The sequence below is a fragment of the Molothrus ater genome, chromosome 18 (genome assembly GCF_012460135.2).
Source record: "Molothrus ater isolate BHLD 08-10-18 breed brown headed cowbird chromosome 18, BPBGC_Mater_1.1, whole genome shotgun sequence".
In the NCBI taxonomy this organism is placed as follows: Eukaryota; Metazoa; Chordata; class Aves; order Passeriformes; family Icteridae; genus Molothrus; species Molothrus ater.
In genome coordinates this window covers 11,381,903-11,404,461 of record NC_050495.2, presented here as the reverse complement: position 1 = coordinate 11,404,461, position 22,559 = coordinate 11,381,903, and the positions used below count along the sequence as shown (strand labels likewise).

The window sequence follows — 22,559 nt, the reverse complement described above, 5'->3', positions numbered from 1 at the left end:
ATTTATAAAGAAAATGTGAATCACAGTACAATCTCACCTGCCTGCAGCCTTTCTGGGAAAAGGAGTGCAGGGAAGGCTGTCTGACACAGCACCTTACTCACCCAGAGCTTCCAGCAGCCAGGCTTCAGGGAGATGCAGGGGACAAAGGACCAGAAGCAGCCCAAGTGGCCCTGAGCACTGGCATGTGGCTGCAGGACCCCAGTCCTGCCCAGAGCCAGCAGCAGATGCCACCCCAGGGTGTGGGACAGCTCCCATTCCACAGGCAACAGCCGGGTCACAACAAGTGGCAAGTGGCAAAGGCACAGCAGGGAAGCAGCAGCTGAACAGGGGACAGCTCTCAGCAGAACCCAGCTGGAGCCCAGGGCACTGAGTTTGGAGGGTGGTGGCCACAGAAAGGGAATCTAAGCTGCAGCTTTCCCTGGAGCCAAGTCCTCCAAGTTCACGCCATAAAACATCAGATAAAAAGCAAAATTGGCAGAGTAACCATAGGAGGGACAATGGGAGAACCAATGAAACATGCCTGGGTAACATTTACCACAGTCAGTGGTAACACATGAAATGTGTGTTCTCTTTGAAAAACTCTTCTGTGCCTTCCTCTGGTCCTCAGTGTTCCTTCAGCTGAAGAATTGCTACTCCTCTAAACTCAGGTAAGCAGTGATACTCAAATGTAGATACTGATCACATTCCTCTCGGGCCTATCCTGCAATTTTCAAGCTAAGGAGGGAGTTTCACTCCACAGCACAGCTCAGGTAACAAACATCAGCTCAGCTTTGACAGCACCTTCTGGTTTTTAATGCTGCCACAGCTGGTCCACCAGCTGTTTTCTGCATGTACTCTTGCAAACTTAAGGGGCAGGCCAGGCAGCAGAAGTTGGAGCACTAAATTCTTGGACTAACAGGGGTTAGATGAGGCAAATGCATAAGCAGCAGCTCTCTGAGGAAGTCCAGAATGGAAGCATGGCTGCAGAGAGGCTGGAGTGCAAGAGCCACACAAACAGTATTTCTCAAACTCTTTAAACATATACAAACATATATAAGTAGAGGCTGAAACTACCTCAAATATGCACAGGCAAATTTCTCTAACACTGACTTAATTACATTTAAATTAACACTTCTATAGATCCACACCTCACTAACAGAAGTCCTAAGAACACAAGAAATAAACAGGTGAGTCATCCAACTTTTACACCTGCCTTTCTTGTACCCCTTTATTGAGCCCACACTCTGCAGCACCCAAGCTGCTGCCACATTCCAGGCAACTGTGGCTGCCAGTCTTCACCTGGCAGCTCCTGGGCACAGCTTTGGAACCATTTTTTCCATTAATATGGGCTCCACTTGGAAAAAAAGGCACAAAGTACTGATGTGCTGATCCATGGCACTTCTTTTCTTCCTCTGGCTATTTCAGATCAGATATTACAGAGCTGCTTGAGCTCCCTCATCCTCACAGGTTTAGGGGGAAAAAAGGAAAGCTGTGCCCAGCTGGCTTCAGGAAAGGTGTCCAAAGCAAAGTTAAGTGAAACACTGAACACAGCCAAAGCTTGGCAGTGCCCTGGGCTGTTCCCAATGTGAAGGGACTTGCCAGAGGTGCATTTCAGACACATCCACAGGCAGTTCTGCCATGGATTTGGTTTTCATTTGCAGTAAGTGACATTCAAAACAAAGAAATGTACAATTTATAAAGAAGATCTTCATTTTCCACAAAAAGATGATGGGGTGCAGAGGTAAAGCAGAGGTAAAGCACATCCCCCTGAACAGTCCCACTTTCTTTCACTGTCCTGTGCCACACCAAAGGGATCCTGCTCCCTTAGGCTTTCTTTCCTTTCCTGAACAGGACCCAGCAGAGTCAGAAGGCAAACTGCCTTTTACCATCCCCAGCCAGGTGATCAGGAGACAGGAGCTGGGAAGGCTGGCCTCCAGCAGAACCTTGTTCACCAGTTTAGGTCAGCAGCTTCTCCACAAGCTACTCAGCACCTACTGTTCACAGAGGCTGTAAGAGTGGACTAGAGAGTCCCCTTTCTGCTGTCTTCACTTTTGTTCAACCCCAAGGATTTCCCACTGAAGGCACTCCATCCAACACCCCCCAAAGCTATGGCATCAAAAGTCCTGTAAGATAAACCACGTGAACTGGTAGGATATCTCTATCTGCCATCTTTAATCAAGTTTTGTGGAAATCTTAAGCCTTCAACCTTGCCAAGGAGGTAACATGGTACCTCCTAAAATGCTCCATTGACAGAGATTTTTGTTGTGCCCAGCAGAACTCTTCCTGTCACCCCTAAACAGTAACTGTGCTGGGTGTGCAATAAAGCTGTGACACTCCCACCCCTCTGACATAGCAGGGAACCAGGGTCCAGAGACAGCCAAGTGAGCAAACCAGTCTGAGCAGCTCCTCACTGCTCTGAGGGCTCCCTCCCTGTGCAGATCCAGCTCTCCTCCACCCTCCTGCTCCCAGGGACCACAGGACAATACAGAAGCAAGGCTGGCCTCTCCCAGCCAGAGAAATCTGAGGGCCTCTGCAGCCTGCAACAATGTGTGAACATAAATCACATCCCAGCCAAACCTCACACTGACAAGTGGTTCTAAACCTTCTTTTAAAAAAGAAACAAAACCAAAACAAATAACAAAAACAGCACAGAGCAGACCACAGCTCCCCTGCTTTTAGGTCTTGCTCACCCTTCCAGGAGCTCAAAAGGACTCTCTGGTGACCTCAGAGAGTGTCACCTCCTTCTTGTTGGCAAGCAAGTAGCTGTTCTGTGGAGCTGCCCCATGAAAGCAGGGGTTCCTTTATTTACAGTTTCTTTCCTCCTTTCCCACCAGTTATTTTTAAGGGATTATGTTTCCTGTTTTCACTGCTTTGCCTCCATTTGTCATTCAACACTGCCATTAAAGTAGGAGGGAAGTGCAGGGGAGAGACCAACACAAAGCAAACCTTTAGGATTCAGCAAGCAACAAGGGATTAAATGTCACCTCTTCCCCCCCTCAGCCTCACCTCTCTCTTGCACACCCTCCAAGACATGACATAAATAGCTTAAACCCGAGAATATACCCAGATTCTGACACCTGGGACAGATGAAACATTTCAGGATGGATCAGATAAGCATTTTATTCACCCTGGTTTGTGACAGTACTTACCCTCCCTCTGGCTGCTCCATTCTGGATCACCAACACCTTGTTCTGGAAAACCCCTCCCTGTAGGCTGGAGCTAGAAATGGTGCCACAGTATTTTTTAGAGACAAAAGCAGAGCAACAGAACTCAGATACTCTTTCTTGTTATGCTGTTGATTTGCAGACATTGCCTCCCTACCACCTCAGTACTGAATGTGTGATTTCCAGGGAAATGGTAGTCAGAGAAAAAACAAAACTAAGAAAACCCAAAGGGTCTGGCAACAATTGAGAAGGATGCAATCCACAGAACTACTGCCCTTTCCTTAAGCCTTTGCTTACAAATGTGCTGGCAGCAGTCTCACAAACCCTCTTGATGAAGGGTGTACTGAGGACTCAGGTGCAGGGTACTCCTGGAACTCTACTGCTCCTCAGCACAGCTCTTCTGCAACTTGTCCAAGTATGGTGACCTCTGAGGACAATAAATACAAAGCTACCAAAGGTTAAGGGTGACAGAACAACAGGCTTTGAGTAGATAAAGGGCAGTTTTAGTGTTTTAACACCTTTTCAGATATCTCAAAGCTCTTTGCTCTCTGTTCATACATTCTTTACTACAGCCTGACTCCCATCCACACCTGATACTCAAACACACATGCTCTCTATGAAGGATGGAGAATAACTGCTTTAGCAGAAGCATCTCTGCCAAGTCCATTAGCCCCCTCCAAGGGTTCACATGCTCCTATTCACATGATTCTAGGGTTCCCCAAGGCTGCTGATGTAATTGCAACCTTCCCACCCCTCCTGTCTCCCAGTCACGCTGCAGGGCTGCCCCAAAGGTGACAGTGCATTGCAGTAGAAGCAGATGATGGCCAAGGATGGAGGGAAATCAAAGATAAAAAGCAAAGTGTTGAGACAGGGACACAAAGACTCTGAAATAAAAGTTGGTTTTAAGCCAGCTCAGGGTATGGCTAATGAGGGAGTGTGGGTTTGTGCAGCAGCACATCATACACAGAAAGAATCCTTACACAGGTATCAGAGAGCAATTAAGGTTTAATTAGGCTCAGGATAGACAAATCAACACCAAAGAGGAAACTAATTACATATGAAACTGAATCATGCATGGCACATAGACACCAGGGACACCAGAATAGTAAAGGGTATTGAGACAGGAGAAAAACACCACAACCAAAAACTGTCAACAAGGAGAGAAATCAGCATCTGAGATGGCCACAGCCACTTCTGGAGAAGATACATTTCAGCTCCCAGGCAGAAGTAATCTTCACTTCATGAGACTGCCAAATGAACTTATTTCAGCAGAGAAGAAAAAACCAACTAAAATCATAGCAAAGCATCAGGAGATCCTAAGCTCAACATCTAACAGCTCAGATCATGCAGCTGGGCAGAAGGGACAATGAGACTGAAGAAAAAGGCAATTTCCCAAAGCATAAACCAAGCTGGCCCTTTCATTGCATTAGGAAAGGCAGATACCCTCCCAACACCAAAGGGTGGAATCCCCTCCAGCAAAAGGTGCCATGGTGCTGGTGAAGGGCCATGAGGGGAGCAAACACACCAGGAGGGCTCAGCTCAGCAGGGCTGCTCTCAGCAGAGGCAGGAGAGCTGTGTGGGTACTGCTCCTCTCAAACCATACATTCCCTGAGGGCTGGGTATTCCTTTTGCCTTTGAATAGTGCCACCTTATTTCTTGACACTACTGTAAACAGACTCACCACAGGAACTGGTTTAGGGAGCTGCTGATTCAGAGCATCAGCAACTTCAGATTTTAAAGGTCTCCTAAAGAGGTAGAACAAGCAGAGCACACAACAATGGAGTTTTGGAAAAAAATAATAAGTACAAAGGGTACAAATAAGCAACCACACAGTGAAAACCTGGGCAAAGCTGCTACAAGGAAGATACTGAAAGTTTCTGGGCTTGGTAATACACCACAGATCACAAGACAGTTGCATTCCTGGCTGAGTACGCCAGCTTCTCTCACTGATCTTGCAAGAGAATGTTAATGAGACCTACCTGGAAGGCTTTAAAATTTAGGGGAGTACTGTTCTGGCAGGACTTACTGGTTAGTAAGTAATTCCAAAACACAAATTACCTCTACAGTAAATGCACCTTCCTAAGTAGTTAAAACACTAAAAACCAAACCAAACCAAACACCAAACAAAAACCCCAAACCAAACATCAACCCAAAAAAACCCCAACATACAGATCTGCCTTTGGAGAACTGCAAATAAGAAAAGCCGGTTCATCTAGCAGTCAATCCTGTAGCACAGGAAAAATGGAATTTTTTCAATTCCTCTCGCCTTTATTGTTGCCAGCTAAAGGCTTGGTTGATTTCTTAAGCAAACTCAGTGGGAGAATAGACTGGACTTCCCTGAATATTCTCCTGCCACAAAGTTTCTGTACTGCCAAGTACCATTCAATTAACAAGTTATGGTCAAAAGAAGTGTCTCTTGCACTGTAACAGGAGAACACAAATCAGACCCCTGGATTCTACGAGCCAAGAGCCACAGAAATGTTGGGAGAAACAAAGAAAGAAGAGCTTCCCAGTAAGGAGCCTGGTAACGGGACACAAACTTGACAGCTTCAGCTCATTGACATGCATTAGTAATTAAATAATAGTTGTTTGGTTGGTTACATAAAAGAAGATGTGGTCACCAGTATGGTTCTTTATCATCCAAATACTGCAGCAAAGGCCAACAAAAAGGCAGCAGAGCACAGTGACTCGGGCCCTTTAGGCCCTATCCACTGCAGTGTTCTACCAAAAACAGTGACAAGAAAGGTGAAACCACACTGATCTAACCAGCACAGGCAAGATGAGAGGGGCCAAAGGTAATTTAGCATTGATGATACCACCTCACATCATGGATGAGATGTAGGCAGTAAGTTCTAGAACCAAAACTGAAGTCCAGGGTCAAGATCCCAGCCTATGATCTGTAGATGATTAGGACAAAGAAACCCCTCAGTTTCCCTGGAGGACAGGGAATGTACCCACATTTCTGAAACACCTGCAGATCCCAAGAACAAGTAAGTCCCTATCATTACAGCAGTGCAAGAGAATATATGGAAAGAAACCCCCAGTTTTAACAGTGTGTATCCTGCTTCTTTCATGCAGACCATTTCAGACTGAGTTTTCTACTCCCCATTCCCACGTCAGGTACAGGATCCCTATGGCTTAAAAAAATGCACCATCTCCAATTCTGCACATTGCAACATAAAATGACAAATCACCCTTTTAAAAGTAAATAACTGACCCTAATCACAAGTCTCACACAGATTTTCATACTATTAAAACTATATTTCAATATACTTAGAACAAACCCCAGGACTCTCTAAGCACAGGACTTGTACCATCCTTAACACTCTTCCTTTCTCCAGGCCTGCTTCTCTGAAAAACATTCACCCACCCAATTTTTGCCTTATCAGGAACCTGCTACATTCCAAAGGGCTGTGCTCAAGGTTGTAATGTTCTTTTCCAGGCATTTTGCTGACTGTTTCACTGCCAAACACTGCCCTTTCCAGGATGTACTTTTCTGCAAGAACTCCAAATTTGAGCCATTTCAAGAGGGCTGCACAGCATTGCTGACACAAAGTAGACTGCTGTTTACCTCAATCAAAGACAAAAACTGTGTCACTTTGTGTATTTTTAAAAGCAAGAATTAATAATTGATATTTGCCTCACACAGTCCTTTGCTCCCAAAGCAAATGAAGCCAAAGAGACTCATTCAGTGGTACAGCTGCCCCTGGGGTGAGCCACTGCACACCTGCAGGCTGTGCAAGGAGGGGAAGAGAAGAACAGGGAAAAAACCATGAGTTTGCCCTTGTAACAAGGTGCTGAGCCCTGGCAGAGCAAGGAGACTTTCTGAGCACTGCCTGAGAGCCTGAGTTGTAGACAGCACAGGGTTCAACAGCAGGAATGGTTTGCTACCCCCAGTTTTCCCCTACAAACAGCAACTCCTCCCCACTGCCTACAGCACTGGCTGACATCTCCCAGGCACACTTGGTGTGCACACACAGGACACACTCTGACAGGTTTCATTTGGAGCCATCTTCAAGGACATACTAAAACAATGCAGTCAAATCCACTTAAAGACCCAACAGAGTATCAGAATAAACCTGTTAAAAGGATTATTCTACATAAGAGTTGATTTCTACAACAGTTGCATTTGTTGTAAAAGCCCTTTAAATGAATACGAGCTGAGGAAATCACCTTGGGGCTGAGGCAGAGCAGCAGCCAAGAACAAGAAATCAGCTATTTTCAAAGGTTCTAGAGAAGAGAACCAGAGCCAGCTCTGCTGAGCTGCTCCAAGTGCCTCAGATAGTAATCCTATTTCGGGAATATAGGGACTGCTCCGGGCTCAGTGAGTCAGCAGGGTGGGGCAGTTCTTTCCCATGTTTGTGGACTGAACAGGAACAGAAAAAGCAAAAGAAGCTGGAAGCCAGAAATGTAGCACCTGGCTGGTGCAAAGGCAGGAATTCAGCAGAGTTGAGGCAGAAGAGTTCACAAATCTCTGCAGAGCCAGCAGTCACAGGTAAAAATAGAAGTCTTATCTGGGAGTCACATAAGCATTCAAAATTAAACTGAACAGAGAAACTGTAAAGATGTTTCAATGCTGGAAGCTCCAGGCATTTTCTCCTAGTGGTGACTCTTGCCCTCTCCTTGTTCAAGACTGAGCTTTTTAAGCAAATCACACCATCTGACAGAAATCTTAGTTGCATTATTAGGCTAGGACATGACATTTTATATTTCAAAGCAAACAAATGTAAGAAAGCCTACAAATGACCTCTAAAACTCCACTTTCCCAAAAACACTCACAAAGGGAAAATATTCACATAGTCGTAAGATGTAATTCTACAGATGTGTCATCACAGTAATTACATCCTAAAAAATGACATTAAATCTTAGCCCACAAACACTCACACACACAGAGAAAGCAAACACAAGTTACTGAGGGAGGTCCACTCACCTCTAAAAGCTGTGCTGACCTGGCATCCCTCCTGTGCTCCTTTCAGATGATGCATGACCTAAACATCCTTTTGGCAGAAGCTGGTCACCTTTTTAAGTCTTAGTAAAAACTAGTAATTGTATCTTTTCTTCCATTTTCTCCTGGTCATAACCAGTCAAAGTATTTGCTGATGTAATAATTGAAACCACAAAGTACTTATGTAGGCAACTGAAAGGGGAGTCACTCATACAGAAAATGGATGTCATCAGGCATATGCAGTCACAGAGCCACATTTTCAGGCATCATGTCACCAGGATGTCATCAGGTCTGTCTTACTGCAAATACTGCCATTTTCAGTCCTACCATTCCATTTGGATTTATTCTACAAAGCAATTTTTAATATCTGCAAGCTCTCAAGCAGCCTTTACTCATTCACAGCTCTGCCAGCAGCAGAAACAAGGCATCTTCCTGGGGAACAGGTATTCTGCTCAAAGGACACCCCAAACCTCTTTGTGAAACCCCAAAGCAGCTGGAGAGTCCTAAGTGAAATTGCTGAAGTTAAACAAGACTTCTCAGCATTAATGTTCCATTGTTATTTGAATTAACAGCTCTGGAGTCACAGGGGACTGGGGCTTTAAGTGTAAATCGTCTTTCATGGCATTACACTCTGCCCCACCACCATCAGTTACTGCTCCTCCAGCAACATTTGTAGGAGCATAGATGATGATCCAAGCTTACAGGGGGTTTGTGCTTTGGTTGGGTGAGTTTTGTGATTTTTGTTTGATTGATTTTGGCTCCGAAAAAACCAAACAAAACCCCCAAAAATGCCTCAGACAAATTCCCTGATCCAGTTCCCAGCGTGCAGCCAGAAATGAGCAGTTGCTGGCACGGCTGACAGGGCAGCAGGTCACAGCATGAGGCTTTAGCACCAGAGACAATTTAAATCAAGATTTAGCCTCAAGGGGCATAATAAGAAAATACTGGAAGACATACACAGATACATGCTGTAAAACAAGGCAGCTCGTGCTTCAAATTTTAAGCAAATAAACCAAAAGAAGGAAGAAGTAGAAAACCCAGAGATTAACACATAAGGAGCAAGAACAGCCAGAGGCAAAAGCCCCAGATTCTGAACTTATTTACTTAGAGAGGAAACTGAACGAGTTAATATGAGCACAGAATTCAGTAGAAAAAAGGAAATAGTGGAAGCAAGCATCTGAATTGTAGAAATCAGGGAAAGGGCAAGCCCTCCAGCAACAGAACTCAGGTTTTCTCCACTGGGTTTTGGTTTTTTTGGTCTTGTTTTTTGACAGTATTTTCCCTTAAAAGTTAAACATGGATACAAAACAATTTCTAACACATACCTAGAGAGGAAGTTAATCAATTTACTAACTAAAGTGTGGATCCAGGAGAAATGCACCAAATTTGATTCCAGTACACTAGAGCTCACCCAGTTCTGCTAAAACCCTGAGTTTCAACGACTCAAAAGACTGAGCTGCATATTTCCTCATTAACACACTTGGAAATTTATTTATGCAAATCACTATATTAAGATAAAAGCTTGCTAGAAACCTAAGGCTGTTTTTCTTTTTAAGTTCCCTTTTCATTCTTTACATGTGTTTGGAAAAAAAACTTGCAAATGACTCGTTTCCTTACAAACTAAAAAACACAACCACAAAGCAACCAATTATTAAAGACTATTAAACAAGCCTGTTTCAATGTGCATCAGCCCTACATGGCAAGTGTCTATTAATGGGAAAAGCAGTTTTAGCATCAGAATGCTTCCTTAACCAGATGTTGGTCTAATTACAAGGAAAAGCTCCTTATAAAGTTTAGGTAGAACTCTCTAAATTTGCTTGTATCTTTGCATATACATTGAAACCAGTCTGAAACACCTATATAGAGAATAAAATATTCAAGTTAAAAATTCTTCCTCTTCAGATTCTCCTTGTGCACATAAATATTCACAACACATTTATGTAACAGATAATCAGGTCTCCTTCTTTGCTTTAAGTGGAGATACTCAGACTTCTAACACGCTCAGGAATGGAGGACACTAACTGGAGGAAGATGTGTAACCCTTTATCTGTAGTAGAAATTTCATTATGTTTACCTATCAGCACAGAACAAAGCAGAGCTTAGATCACATTAGTCCGTGCTTCAGTTTGAGCAGAGACCACAACAAATTATGTCTAGGTCAGTGCTCAAGGCTGAGTGAATTTGGGGTAGCCAAGGTCAGGCCTAGGGCAGGTTTGCTGAGCACACAGGACAGGTCAGTGCCACGAACAGCCCCATCCCAGCAGGGTGTGACAGCCCCAGCTGCCTGCACACAATGGCCCAGCACAGAGGGAGGCACCTTCTGCTGGTGTCTCAGGCACTGCACAGACATAACACACAGATTTTTCTCTCCATGAATCCTGAAAAAGCCCTACCTAACCAGAACTCATTCTGAGAGAGTCCCAGCTCAGAGGATTGGGCAAACTGGAAAGAAGAAAATATTTTGTTATTTTGATGTAAATATCATTTTCTCACTCTGTCAGGCCATTTTCCCCTTTAGGATGGCAGATGCAGGATGGCTAAAAGAATTATTAAATAAAGTAAAAATGCTTTCCAAATTGCATTAGTGTTTCCATAGCACCTAACCAGGAGGCATGGCAGATACATATGGCCAGCTAACACAGCTCTCCAAGAGGTACAAGACATTTCAAAACAAAATTACAGTTTTGAACTGCTTGCCCAGCACAGCTCAGCCACATCAGTGTTGCTACTGAAACAGCACAACCTGCATGCATGTCAGTTTTAAAACATTTATAATCTAAGCCTGTGAAGACACTATCAGTGCTTTTGAAGTCAGAGCTGAAGTTCAAACTTCAAAACCCAAGTATCTTGGGAAATGCTGGTTCAGGTAGTTACATAGAAACAAACAGCTACTGCTGAGGAGCTTCACTCACAGCAAACCAGTCACAGAATTCTCCTGGCATCAGGAAAACCTCAGTCAAGTCTTTCCAAAGACACTGTTGGAGGTCTCAAAAGTAGCCACTGGCATTTTCAACTATTACAAAAACAAAAAACAATAATCCAAGCAAAAAAACCCAATCGACCAATCGTGTTAAGTTCTCCTGCTCCTTCCTTGTTACTTACTCCAAATGCATACCCTCTTTCCTAATATTTTTTCCTAGTGAGAACACTGACCCTTTCAGCAATACAGAGAAACTGGTAATAGCAAGTTGACTTCAGCTCTGTGACTGCACATTTCACTCAGTGCATACAGAAGATGCAAAATCAATTTGGATTAGGAAGGGTCAAAGTGATGCTTAAATCCTATGTAAATATTTCTATATAAAGCAGTGTGGTTCCTCAAGAATACAAAAGAAAAGGCTTATGGGTTTGTGGAACTGCTCAGCTGTGCTCAGGAGGACCTTCAAGAAATTCAGCAAGTGCCTCTCCAAAGCCTAAATGGGTGCAGTGACAGGTCTGCATTCTCTGCATTGTGTGTGCAAACATCACTCAACAACACAGGGAAGTGAAAAATAATTGTCTGCACTGTGGCCTCATATAAATTCATAAGATATGAGAGACTCTGCTTTCACATGGAGCAGAACCCAGCCCTCATCTGAATGGCAAGAGCACCAGACCATGCAAACCATCTCAAAATGGCAATCAGTCTCTCATCCTTGTCATGCAGTACAGATCAATTCAAGAAGGCAGTCAGGCCTGTAGCTCAATACACCCCCTGAACACCAAAGGAAAACCAGGGAATTTCCTTGGTCCCTATCCTCTGAAAAGGACCTGAAAAGGATGGGGACCATCAGCCAGGTCTGCCAATGGCCCTTCTGACAGCAAAAAAACTGAACTGTGGAATAAATGTAAGACAGCAGATGGTTTCTGGGTTCCTTGTTGAGCTGAGCACACACTGGCTCTTCTGGATATACTCAAGGACTAAAGAGAATCCTCCTGGTCACACACCAGCCCCTCACCTGACCACACACATGCTTATCATGAGTTCTGTTAGAGCAGCATCTGCCTCTGGGCCCATTACAGTCACAGGTTTCAAGGGGAAGAGGGCAAGAGCAGACAGTGGGGAACACAAATGAGTTATTCAGTATTCTTCATTCCCCTGAGTAAGTTCCTTGGGAAAGATGCCAATGGAGAAAAGGCTGAACAAAAGATTCACCCAAACAATTATTCAGGTGACTTTTAAGCCCAATGTATTGCTCACATTAAGTGCACCAGCTTTCTGTCAGAGTCAGAAGCGGCTCTTGAGGGCCCCTGAGGATCTTGCTTTTGTGAGCTGAGAGGTTCTTGTTCCAGCTTAGGAAGCCCTTGGGACAACACCCTGGATCTGACTAAAACATTCTCCTCCTGATACCCATTTACCCCAGCCCAGAGCCACAGATGATCAATACTAGAACTAGAGAAGTGGTGTATGTCCCCAGGCTACAGAGACTATTTTCATCTGACAGCCTGTCAGATTCTTCTTCCTCCTTGCAATTCAGATTTCACTCATCAGCTTTCTAAGAAAACCAAGGAAAGTAAAACAAGGAATGGACTGTAAGATGTGCTCTCCTCACTGCAGCCACTGATGGAGTGTGCAGGATGATGCCCATCACCTACACAGAACCTTCAATCCCAGCTAAGCACTGGCTTTGGTACCCATCACAATTAGGCTTAGGTGGGAGAACTGCAAGAGAATTTTGCAACTGGGCATTCTCTGCTGACCAATCTAGAAATCCAAATAAGTTATTGATACAGCTGGCAAACACAGATTTATTCATCCAAATACCATGATTTCCTCCAAGACAGTTGAGGCATTATTGTGTTTTCTCAGAACCATGTCAGTGATTTCATCCCTGTCAGACTGACAGGTCCAACAACCACCTCAGGAGAGTGTAAAGCAAAAGTGTCCTACCCAGGGAAGGGACTCCCATACTCGTTCTACCTCAAAGAATCCAAACAGAGGGGACAGTTTATAGAAGTGACAGGCAAGGACAGGGGAATCCAAGGCATCAAGTCTCCCAACAGTGATCTACTGTTCTGAGCATATTCTTTTCTGAAACCTCATGTCATAATGTCACTTCAGGCCACAAATATAAAAAATTTCCAGAGCAGCTCTAGGTTAGCAGGAAGCAGAACTGAAAATGAGGCAGTGAATTATGAGCTGAGGCAGCTGGACCAAGAGGCACAGAAACAAGTGTTGTGTGCCTTGGCTCACTGCAAGCACCATAACCCAACTCCTCTGGGACACCCTGAGCCCAGCCCTGCTGGGCAGTCGTACCCTGCCATGTCACTGCCCTGCAGCAAATCAGTGCTGGGTTTGTGTGTGACACCTCCCTGCTGGCACACACCAATTACATTCCCTTGTTAGCAGCTCAAATACACTTGGAGCCTGATGCTCCAGGGAACAAGGTATTTTCCTTCAGAACAGATTAGCCCAGGAAGCTGCTGGCCCATTTCAAAGGAACACACAGATGTGGCCTGTAGGCAACTGAGGCATTTGTTGCTTTTTGGTGGCTTTTTGTGTTGAGTCTCTTAAAACTGATCTAACAACAGCCTGCTCCAGCCTCACCCATCTTGTGGGTTAAAATGGGCACTCCTTCCTTAGCTCTGCAGCCAGAGTACATAATTGCTGATAACAGAATAGCTGATAAATACCCCGGCAGAGAAGGAGCTGCATTGCAGTGTGGAGTCTAGAATATTCTGGAGCTCTTAAGAAGTAAACACACAGTGAGCCAAGGCTGCACAGTGCACTTCTCCACACCTCGAGGAGAGGAGCTGGAGTCCAAGCACACAAGTTACTCACTATTAACTAACTCCTCCTACCAGGGCTGCCTGCTTAGATTTCAGCTAATACTGTGTGATCCACAGCAGCCTGCCATAGCTGCTACTGTGCTGTTGTCACAGACCAATCTGCAAGTAATTTGTGGATTTTGGATACTTCAGAATTTGTGCAGAAGCTCCTGAAGAGGAGGAGGTGGTTTTGAGGGTTTTTAAAAAATATATTATTTTTAAAAGAAAGAAGGTTGTGGTGGATCTACTCTTCTCCTCCACAAGATAAAATAAATAATATTTTTTTTAAAAATACCACCCCGCCCAGGAGTAACAGAGATTGCTGAAATGACTGAAAATAACAAAATAAAAGGTAACAACTATGCAAAAGGCCTGTAATAGCAACAGGCACAATTCAGTAGTACAAACCAACACACTGAACTGTAGCAATTCACACTTCCTACAGGGCAGTCCTCACACAGATACTCCACGAGCATCTGTGTAGCCACGAGCAACTAACTTGACTGCAGCTGCCACATTTGGGCAGAGACTCCAATTACATTTGCAATAATCTGATTACTACACAAGCCATAACCTGGTTAAGAAAGGGTCTCAGAGATACCATTTTGGCACTTAGGAAGAAGACAAGGAGAGGGAGACATGCTTTGTTGTTTCAGTAACAGACAGATCTGCAAATTGAGCCAGATTTTGTGACAGAAATACAACACATTGTCCTACACAGGACACTTTTACTATTTAAAACACATACAGTACAATTTGAAAATAAAATTAGAGGAGTTATGGATCTGTAAAACTATCTCAGTAGAAGGACAGACCAACATTCAAGGATTTACTTACAGGTTATGGTTACTTTCCTATCACTTGTAATTCAAAGATATGATCAGGAAAGCAATCCACTTTGTCATCAGTGAGCTGGCCAAAACCTGCTTTGTAACCCAAGACACTCCAATTGGTGCTTTGGAAGTCCTTCATTCATGTGCTCTCACCCAAAGTAATCCAAGCCAGCATTTCTCCAGTCACTTGCAGCCTGCCCCTCCATCCATCTGCCATTCAACCTGGACTGGAACACCATTTCTTTTCCTACACGTGCCAGCAAAAGATTACTTATATTTCACCAGGGGAAGAACAGGATCAGACCCTTATTATTCTTTCCATGCTTATCTGACTGAGCAGAACAAATCAAAGAGGAGATAGTTAAAAAAAACCCCAAACTGCTGGTCTTGGTTTCTCTGGGGAAAAGCAAGCTCCAGATAAGCTGTGCCTCCAATCAACACTCTGATTTTCAATATGCTTCCCTGTGGTAATTGAAATGGAGCAATTCTCAAACAGCTTGCCAAGTCTCACCTCATTAACCTTTATGGACTGACCTCCAAAATTCCTTGAAGCTGAAATACAGGTCCCCCTTGCCTCTGCACGATGGCTGTTTACCCCTAAGAGGCTGGGGAGCAGGGGAGGGCATTAGAGAGCAAACTGCTAAACATGCTAGAACTGGAAGAAGAATTGTTTCCAGCCTGTTCCTGGGGCCCAAACCTTCACAGGCTTCGGCCTCCTGTATTGGCCCTTCTTTCAGGTAGCCTTCAAAGTCAAATTTGGATTACAAATCACACCCCTCACCCACAACACTTCTTTTCAGAGTCAGTATATAGCTCTAGTATGCTGCCCAGTAGTCAAAAATAAGCATTTCCTAACCCACACTTGAAGGTTTAGCAAATTTTCTAATTAAATCTTATTTTTCTTTCATCCCAAATCTGTTACTTAGGATGCCTCCTTGCCATTGAACTCATTTTATTACTTTTGCTCAGATCTCAGTGAAACTTCCTGGTGGCAGTGAAAAGCAAGCTGTTCACAAAGGAGTGACTGAACACAGCACTTGGCATTTTATCCAAATATCCAAACCTGAGATCTTAGACAAATGGAAACACTTAGGAAAAATGCTAGAGCAATCAGTTCCACAAATTAGCAAGCTCTTAACTTTCTTTTTCTCAGCATTAGCACAAGATAGCATAACTCTAAGAATTAAGAATATAATGATCCCGTTTTGCACCCTGGAGGCCTGTCCAGCTGAGGGGACACCAGCAGTCTCCAGGGCTCCCCAGCACCAGACAACTCCTGTGTGGATTGGTTTACACTCCCACTTCAAAGGTAGGTGGCTTTGTGACTGCAGAAATACCTGATCTAGGGGGAACATAAGAAAAAATAAAATCTGTCTACATGCTACTATTTCTGGTAGGCCTGAGGTAAACATCAGCAACTCTCTGTGGAAGAAGGAACAAAACAAACAATTCAGAGTCCACTATAGTCACTGGGGACATAAAGCAGCTCTGTGGATTCCATTAAGCTCTGCTGTAGGGAAAGAGAAATCTGGAAGAGAAAGAGAGGGAGCTCTTCACTTCCCCAGACTAAGAGGGGAGTGGTAGTGCAAGCATCCTGATAATCTCCAAAATCTCAAAAGCCACTAAAATACTGAAAAGCACAGCAGGGTGGGGGGTTGCATTTAAACAGCATCTTGGCATCAGTGCTCCTAGGAAATCACTGCTCATCACAGGAAAGAATTAAAACATGTTTAAGAAGTAATAGCAAAATGAACTACACAAGCGTCAGGAACATTTAAATTGCATTATTGATCCAATGTAAGTCACAGATGGAAAGAAGGACCTATGGCCAGCAGGCCTTAACAAGCAATCTGCACATTATAAAAGTTCCTGCATTTCAGCTCCTCAGAAGGAAGACTCTCTACAGTGGACTGAAGTCTGCCCCAGCTGCTCAAAGGGAAGTTGTGCTTCTGAACAACAGCAACAGGACTTGCATGTTTCCTCAGGAGTCCGCAAAATCCCACTAAGAACTTTTCAAACTACATCTCAAAACTAAAATTCACAGGATACAAGAGTTAAGAAACTTGTGTAAGATCTCAGAAGATGCAAATAACTCAAGAAGCAAACCCTTCAGAAACTGGTACAGAGTAAGGTCCTCCCATGATGACACACTACATGATTTCTTGGGGTTTTACAAGTAAGTAGTGTCCAGTTTGCCTTAAAAGCAGGAAATTCAGATGCCTGCCTATCTGGTCAGGCATTCAAGGCACACAAAAACTGAAGAACCTTCAGCTCTAGGTAAGCAGGAGTTTTAAAATGGCCTTCTGTTGACATAACAGGATTTGCAGTTCACACGCACAAATTCCACTGCTCCTTCCCTTCTCTACAATAAACTCACTAAAAAATAGGGAACGTTCCATGCTCTCCAAAAGGGACATTCAGAACTCCCACGTTTAGCAGAGGCTAAAATAAGTAAAAGCTCACTCCAATGGAATTAAATGACACATATGCCCAAGCTGACCTCAGATTGAGCACAGAGGTGGCTGGGGGCTGTCTGGAGCAAGAGCCTGGCACAGCTCTCAGAGCACCACCAGGTGTTCTCACGTGAACAGAGTTAGTCTGGGGCACCTTGAGGGAGGGAGGCAGCTGTGCAGGTAAATATGAGTTATGTGGACTCCAGAAAGTTTCCATGTTCTTATGCAGACAGATAAAATCATTTCACACAGAGTGACAACACTGATTTATGCAGCAAGCTCCAAAGGCAAGCAACAGCTCCAGTGTGCTCTTCATTAACAAAGTGCTGTTAATTAAAAACTGTCCCAGCTGAGGCCATTGCAGGAGCTCATTGCTCCATAACAGTACTGTACAACTTTCCCCTTGACCATAAGCAGAAATGCACAATGGGTGGCTTTTCTCATGTCTATTCCTGCAACTAATGTTTAACAGAAGGCAGAATTTTCAAAATCTTGTTCTTTCTTCACAATCATAGTCAAGATATTCAAGCTTAATGCAAAGTTAAGATTTTTTTTTCTATTCCCACTACAGGAAATTAGTGATACATAATTAATCCTAATATCAATATCTTTGCCCAGGCTTCATTAAGTACATTTAATAGAAAGTACAGCTATTACCAAATCTCAACCCTGAAGCTCTCATGCTGCTCCTTGGAAAAAACTGAAAGCCTACTATACCTTGGACTGCTTTAATGTTTTTGATAGTCCACCTCCAAAAACCCAGATTCAAATTTTGGCTCAGACCCCATCCACTTGAGAGTTACATCCTTTTTTTGTAATACCAAACCAGGAAAACATCACTTAACTGTGAAGTCATGAAATAATTTGGACAGAACAGCATGTGTCTGCTGGCCAAGCTCAAGGTGCACTGGGACAGATCCAGATGGAAATTTCACACTGCACCTGTCCCCAGCACACTCAGCTTCACCTAAGGGAAGAGTGATCAAAGGCAAAGCCAGAAAACACAAAACAATCTGAATACACAGGGAAGTCAAGTACTGTTGAATAAACCCCACTTGATGCTGATTAACATGAAGGCTGGCCAGAACCTACTGTGATTGAAACTTGCACTCTGTTCAAGCAAAACTTTAGGGAAGCCTGGCAGAAGCAGTGAGTGAACCACAGGTGCTGGAAAATCAGTCTGGATCTGTGAATGGCTTTGGTACCACGTGGGCATGGAGAACAGCCCGGATCAGAGCAGGGTAGCTGGGAATGGGAGCCAGCCAGATCATCACACACTGCTCTCTCAGGCCTTTTGTTTGGGTTATGAAAAGGAGGTGCTGCCAACTGGTTTCAGATCAGAATTCATCCCAATTGGGAAGGACAGAGAACTCCTATAAAATGATGCTCAGTAGAAATCAATCAGAAAGCCAGCCCTCCTGAAGGCATAAGCCTTCCTGGTTAAGTAAAAAGTTGCCACCAGCTAACGTGCAAGACAGTGCTGATTAGCCATCTGGTGAAAGTTCTGCTAAGCTTGCCATGTCACCCCCTGTGCTGAGGAAAGCAGAAGGTGGATCAGTTACATTCTGTCCTTGCCTGCAACGTGTGGTCATCCTTAGGAATAAGACACAAAGCTTTCCAGTGCATCCAGGAATTGTGAGTGTTCTGACTTTTCAGCTGCCTTTTTTTAATCACTGCATCTCAGCTAAGTTATTTAAAATAAAAATTACCTATTGCCTTTTTGAAAGCTGAATTCACCCTCAAGCTTTATCAACGTTTGTTATTTTTACCCCTTTGTTTCCTTCTCCAAGAACTGAAATTGCCAGGAGGCTTCCCAGTCATCTAAAGAGCATCAGTAAACAAGAGCAGAGACAGATGGCTGAGCTCAGTTCAAATGAGCACAAGACTCAGCTTCTCCCCTAAAACCCAGGAAGAATGCAGCAGTCCCAGAGAGAAAACAGGGATGTCCATCCAATCTGATAAGGGAGAAGTCACTGTGAGGAGGTGCAGAGCTTCCACGAACACTGAACATCACTACAACTGCCCAGCCTTCCAATAACACAACAGGATAAGAGGATGGCAGCACAGCACAGCAGAGTTCTATCTCCATTGTTGCTCCCAAAAGTATTGCTGACAAAAGCAATCAGCAGGGAAAGTAAAGCCAAGGCATCTCCTTCGAGCAGTTACTTCTGAGAAGTAATAGAGCAAACTCTCACAACCTAACTAACATCTCTGACAGGCATCTGAAATCACCCAATACTACAGGAATTCGGTCCTATTGACAAATAACATGTTAACCCCTTATTAAAATGAGATATTCAAAGAGACGAAGAAAACCCATGAGAGAACTCACAGATTTATAATTGAAGAAATCTATCAAAACAAACATTGCTATTTTCTTCATTCCTGGATTTGATTTTCATTTACTGCATAGGAGACTACAGGTGTTAGCACAAGATACTATTTACATTACAGGCCTTGCCTTGCTAAATAGGTTCAGACATCTACATGCATTCAAAAACTGCAGCTGAATTAATACAATTCTTATATGCCTCTTCCACCTATAAACTCACTGTGATTCCACAGACACACCTGCATGCCTGAATAAGTTACATAAAAACGGATTCAAACATTGCCCATTCTTCCCTAAATGAAAAGTCTTATTCTGCTGAAACGTAGTTAACATTTCTCCCTCAGGGCTTCCTGATATTCCAAGTTCTTTCTTCACTCAGCGATAGCAGAAAGCTCCAAGAACAGAGCTGCACAATCATCACCTCCAATCAGCTCTAATTGAAGGCTGACACGAGACAGAATGAGAAACTAGCACTGCAATTAATACAGACAGGAAAAAACAAGACTGTGGGAGCAGCATCATTATCGGTAAAGCTCTGGCAGAACCCTCAGGTTGTGGCTTGTTGGCACACTACCACCTCTGAGGTAGAGTTTAACTACTCCATAGGGCACAAATACGAGGGAGGGAATAAACTGGTGGTGAATTCACCACCAATGGTGAATACCTGGTGAACTTCTGGCCCCTTTTAGCTCAGTGTTCAGACTGAAACTTTAAGAAATTATTAACGTGGAACTCCATTGATCCTCTCAAAAGAAGTCTGAATCAAGGAATCCAGACTGAATTCCTAAAATGCAGTGTGACATACTTCTGTAGGATCTTCCTAAAACAGCAAAACTACAAATGAAACACAGAATTCTCACAGGAAACACTTGCCCCCTCACAGTGATTCACCCAGGGTCTCCCAATTCATTTCCAGGACGCCATTCGCTGCTCGATAGATGTAAAAGACCAAGCAAAAAGCTGGTACACACCTGTATCCCCGTGGAAACAGCTGTCCTGGTGACACCTCGCAGAGGGCAAATCTCCATCGCTGGGCCAGATCTGTCCTGTTTTTCGTACACCCACAATGGTGGCCTCAGACACGATGACCTGCTGCTGCCGGTGCCGCTTTTGAGACTGGGGGGTCGGTGGGCTGCTGCTGTCAAAGGACTGCTGGGAGTTCTGCGAGGGGGAGCGGCTTTTATCCCGATACATGCGGTACGTGGTGGGGCTGGGGGAGACGTGGCTGGACTGTCCTGAGGAGAAGTCTTCCTCACTGGAGGTAAGGTTCTCATTAGAGCTACAATCAGGAGTGTATCCTCCTCCAATGTCTTCAAAACTCCTGGGGGAATAAGATCTCCTGGGCCACGTGAGATGTTTTTCCTGGTCAGGTGGGCCCTGATTTCGCAGAATAGGTCCTTTTCCTTCTCCTTCCCCCATCATTCCACCAACGTAGATACTCTGATACGGCTGGAAGTCCATGGGCTGCCAAGGTGAGCGGTTGCTGCCGTTGGCATTAATCAGGTTATCTTTCAGAAACTTGGGGTTCAGTTCAGCATCCTCATATTCTCCATCATAGCCAAAGCTGCTCTCTGAGGACCTTCCCCTGTAGGCAGGCCTCTGGAACTCGCTGAAGCTGGGTACCATGTTAGAAGGGAGGGAGTGCAAAGACTTTTTGCGTTCCATTTGCATGGCTTGGCTGCCAAGGGAGCTTATTTTATCAGAAACATCTTTATCGTTGACCTTTACTAGACCCTTCTCATGATGATACTCCATGTTCACATAAAAGGGCTTCTCAACAACGTCCTTGTTGTCACCAGAAGAGTGCGAATTCACCTTTTTCATTCTCTCAAAATTGGACCTTAAGGCTGCCACACTGGTGCTGTTCCCTCTCTCCTTAGGTTCAAATGATCCCTCCTTCTCAGCAGATCCCACCAGTCTGCGAGTGGAAGCCGATCTGTGTTTTGAAGGAGAGCCATCTGTATCGCAGCGATTCTCCATGTCTTCTACAACTCTCTTCAGTTTCTCTTCACCGTAGTACTTACACCTGTCCTGCTCTCCTTCCCCGTGGTGGGGGCTGTCCAAAGGTGACAGGTCTGACCCATCGCTCTGGGTAGACAGCTTCCGCATAGAGGGTATCCTGGGTTTGAACTTTTCCTCCCCGTGATGTGACTTGCTTTTTTCATATTCGTCTTGGTCAGCAGACTGGTGATGATGCAGGTCCTGGATCTGCTGCTCTGCACCCCCTTCAGGCAACTGAGAAACACGTTTAAAACCCCATCTCTGTCTATCATAGCTTTTTTTCTCCTTTGCCAGAAGAGTCTGCAGGTAAATCATGCGGAACCTCTCCTTATTAACCTCCATCTCCAGTCTCCGGATAGATGCTTTGCACATCTCCAGTTCCTGTTCAATGTCTCCCACAGATTTCAGCTCCATTTTAGGAGGCTCAGAGTCTGCAAATTGTGCTTTCCAAGCCTCTACAAACCCCACAGGGTCCACCATTTTGCATACGGGAGTAAGTGGAGAATACGAGAAGGAGGCTGGAGAGAAAGAGGTGGAAAGAAAAAACCAACCGGATCTCACATGTAGAAGCAGAAACAGCTCGGGCAGGGTCAACTCAGCGCGTCTCTTTCGCGGTCCATGCAGGGCACCGGGAGGCAGGCAGCAATCCTCTCTCGCAATCGTCTCTCCTCCCCGTCTCCTCTGCTTCTGCCGGCTCCAGCCCCGCGTACGCTCGCTACTCTCTCCCCGGCATGACCGATCGTTTGCTGGCGAACAACAATGCTCCCACCCCGGCGATCCCCGAGCACTTCAAAGCGCGTGGACAAAGGAGCGGGCTCGGGGCGGGGGAGGGAAGGTAAATATCGCCCCCCACCCACCTCCTGTCGCCGCCGTCCTGGGCACGGTCCTCAGCGCGGCCACGCTCCGGAGCCCTCCGCTCCGCGCTGCCTCGGCAGCCCCCGTGTTGTGCTTTCTCTTTCTCTCTCCTCCTCTCCCCCTGCCCCTTTCCCTGTCTCCTCCTCCCGGCTATTGTGCTGCGCTCGGGGCGCACACGGTCCCCGCGCGGGCGGCGATGCGGCGGCGCGTCCCGGCCGAGCTCCGCCGCTACCCGGCGGTGCCCGAGCG

At 44.9% G+C, this 22,559-nt stretch overlaps 1 protein-coding gene across 1 annotated transcript in view; it reads right to left on the bottom strand.

Moving 5' to 3' along the window:
* The window catches only part of BCR (BCR activator of RhoGEF and GTPase), a 99,076-nt gene extending 76,517 nt beyond the window's left edge, over nucleotides 1-22,559 (bottom strand). Inside the window, exon 1 of the mRNA XM_036392968.2 lies at nucleotides 20,426-22,559. Coding sequence (XP_036248861.1) covers nucleotides 20,426-21,935 — 1,510 coding nt within the window. The 5' untranslated portion in view covers nucleotides 21,936-22,559. The remainder of the gene's footprint in view (nucleotides 1-20,425) is intronic.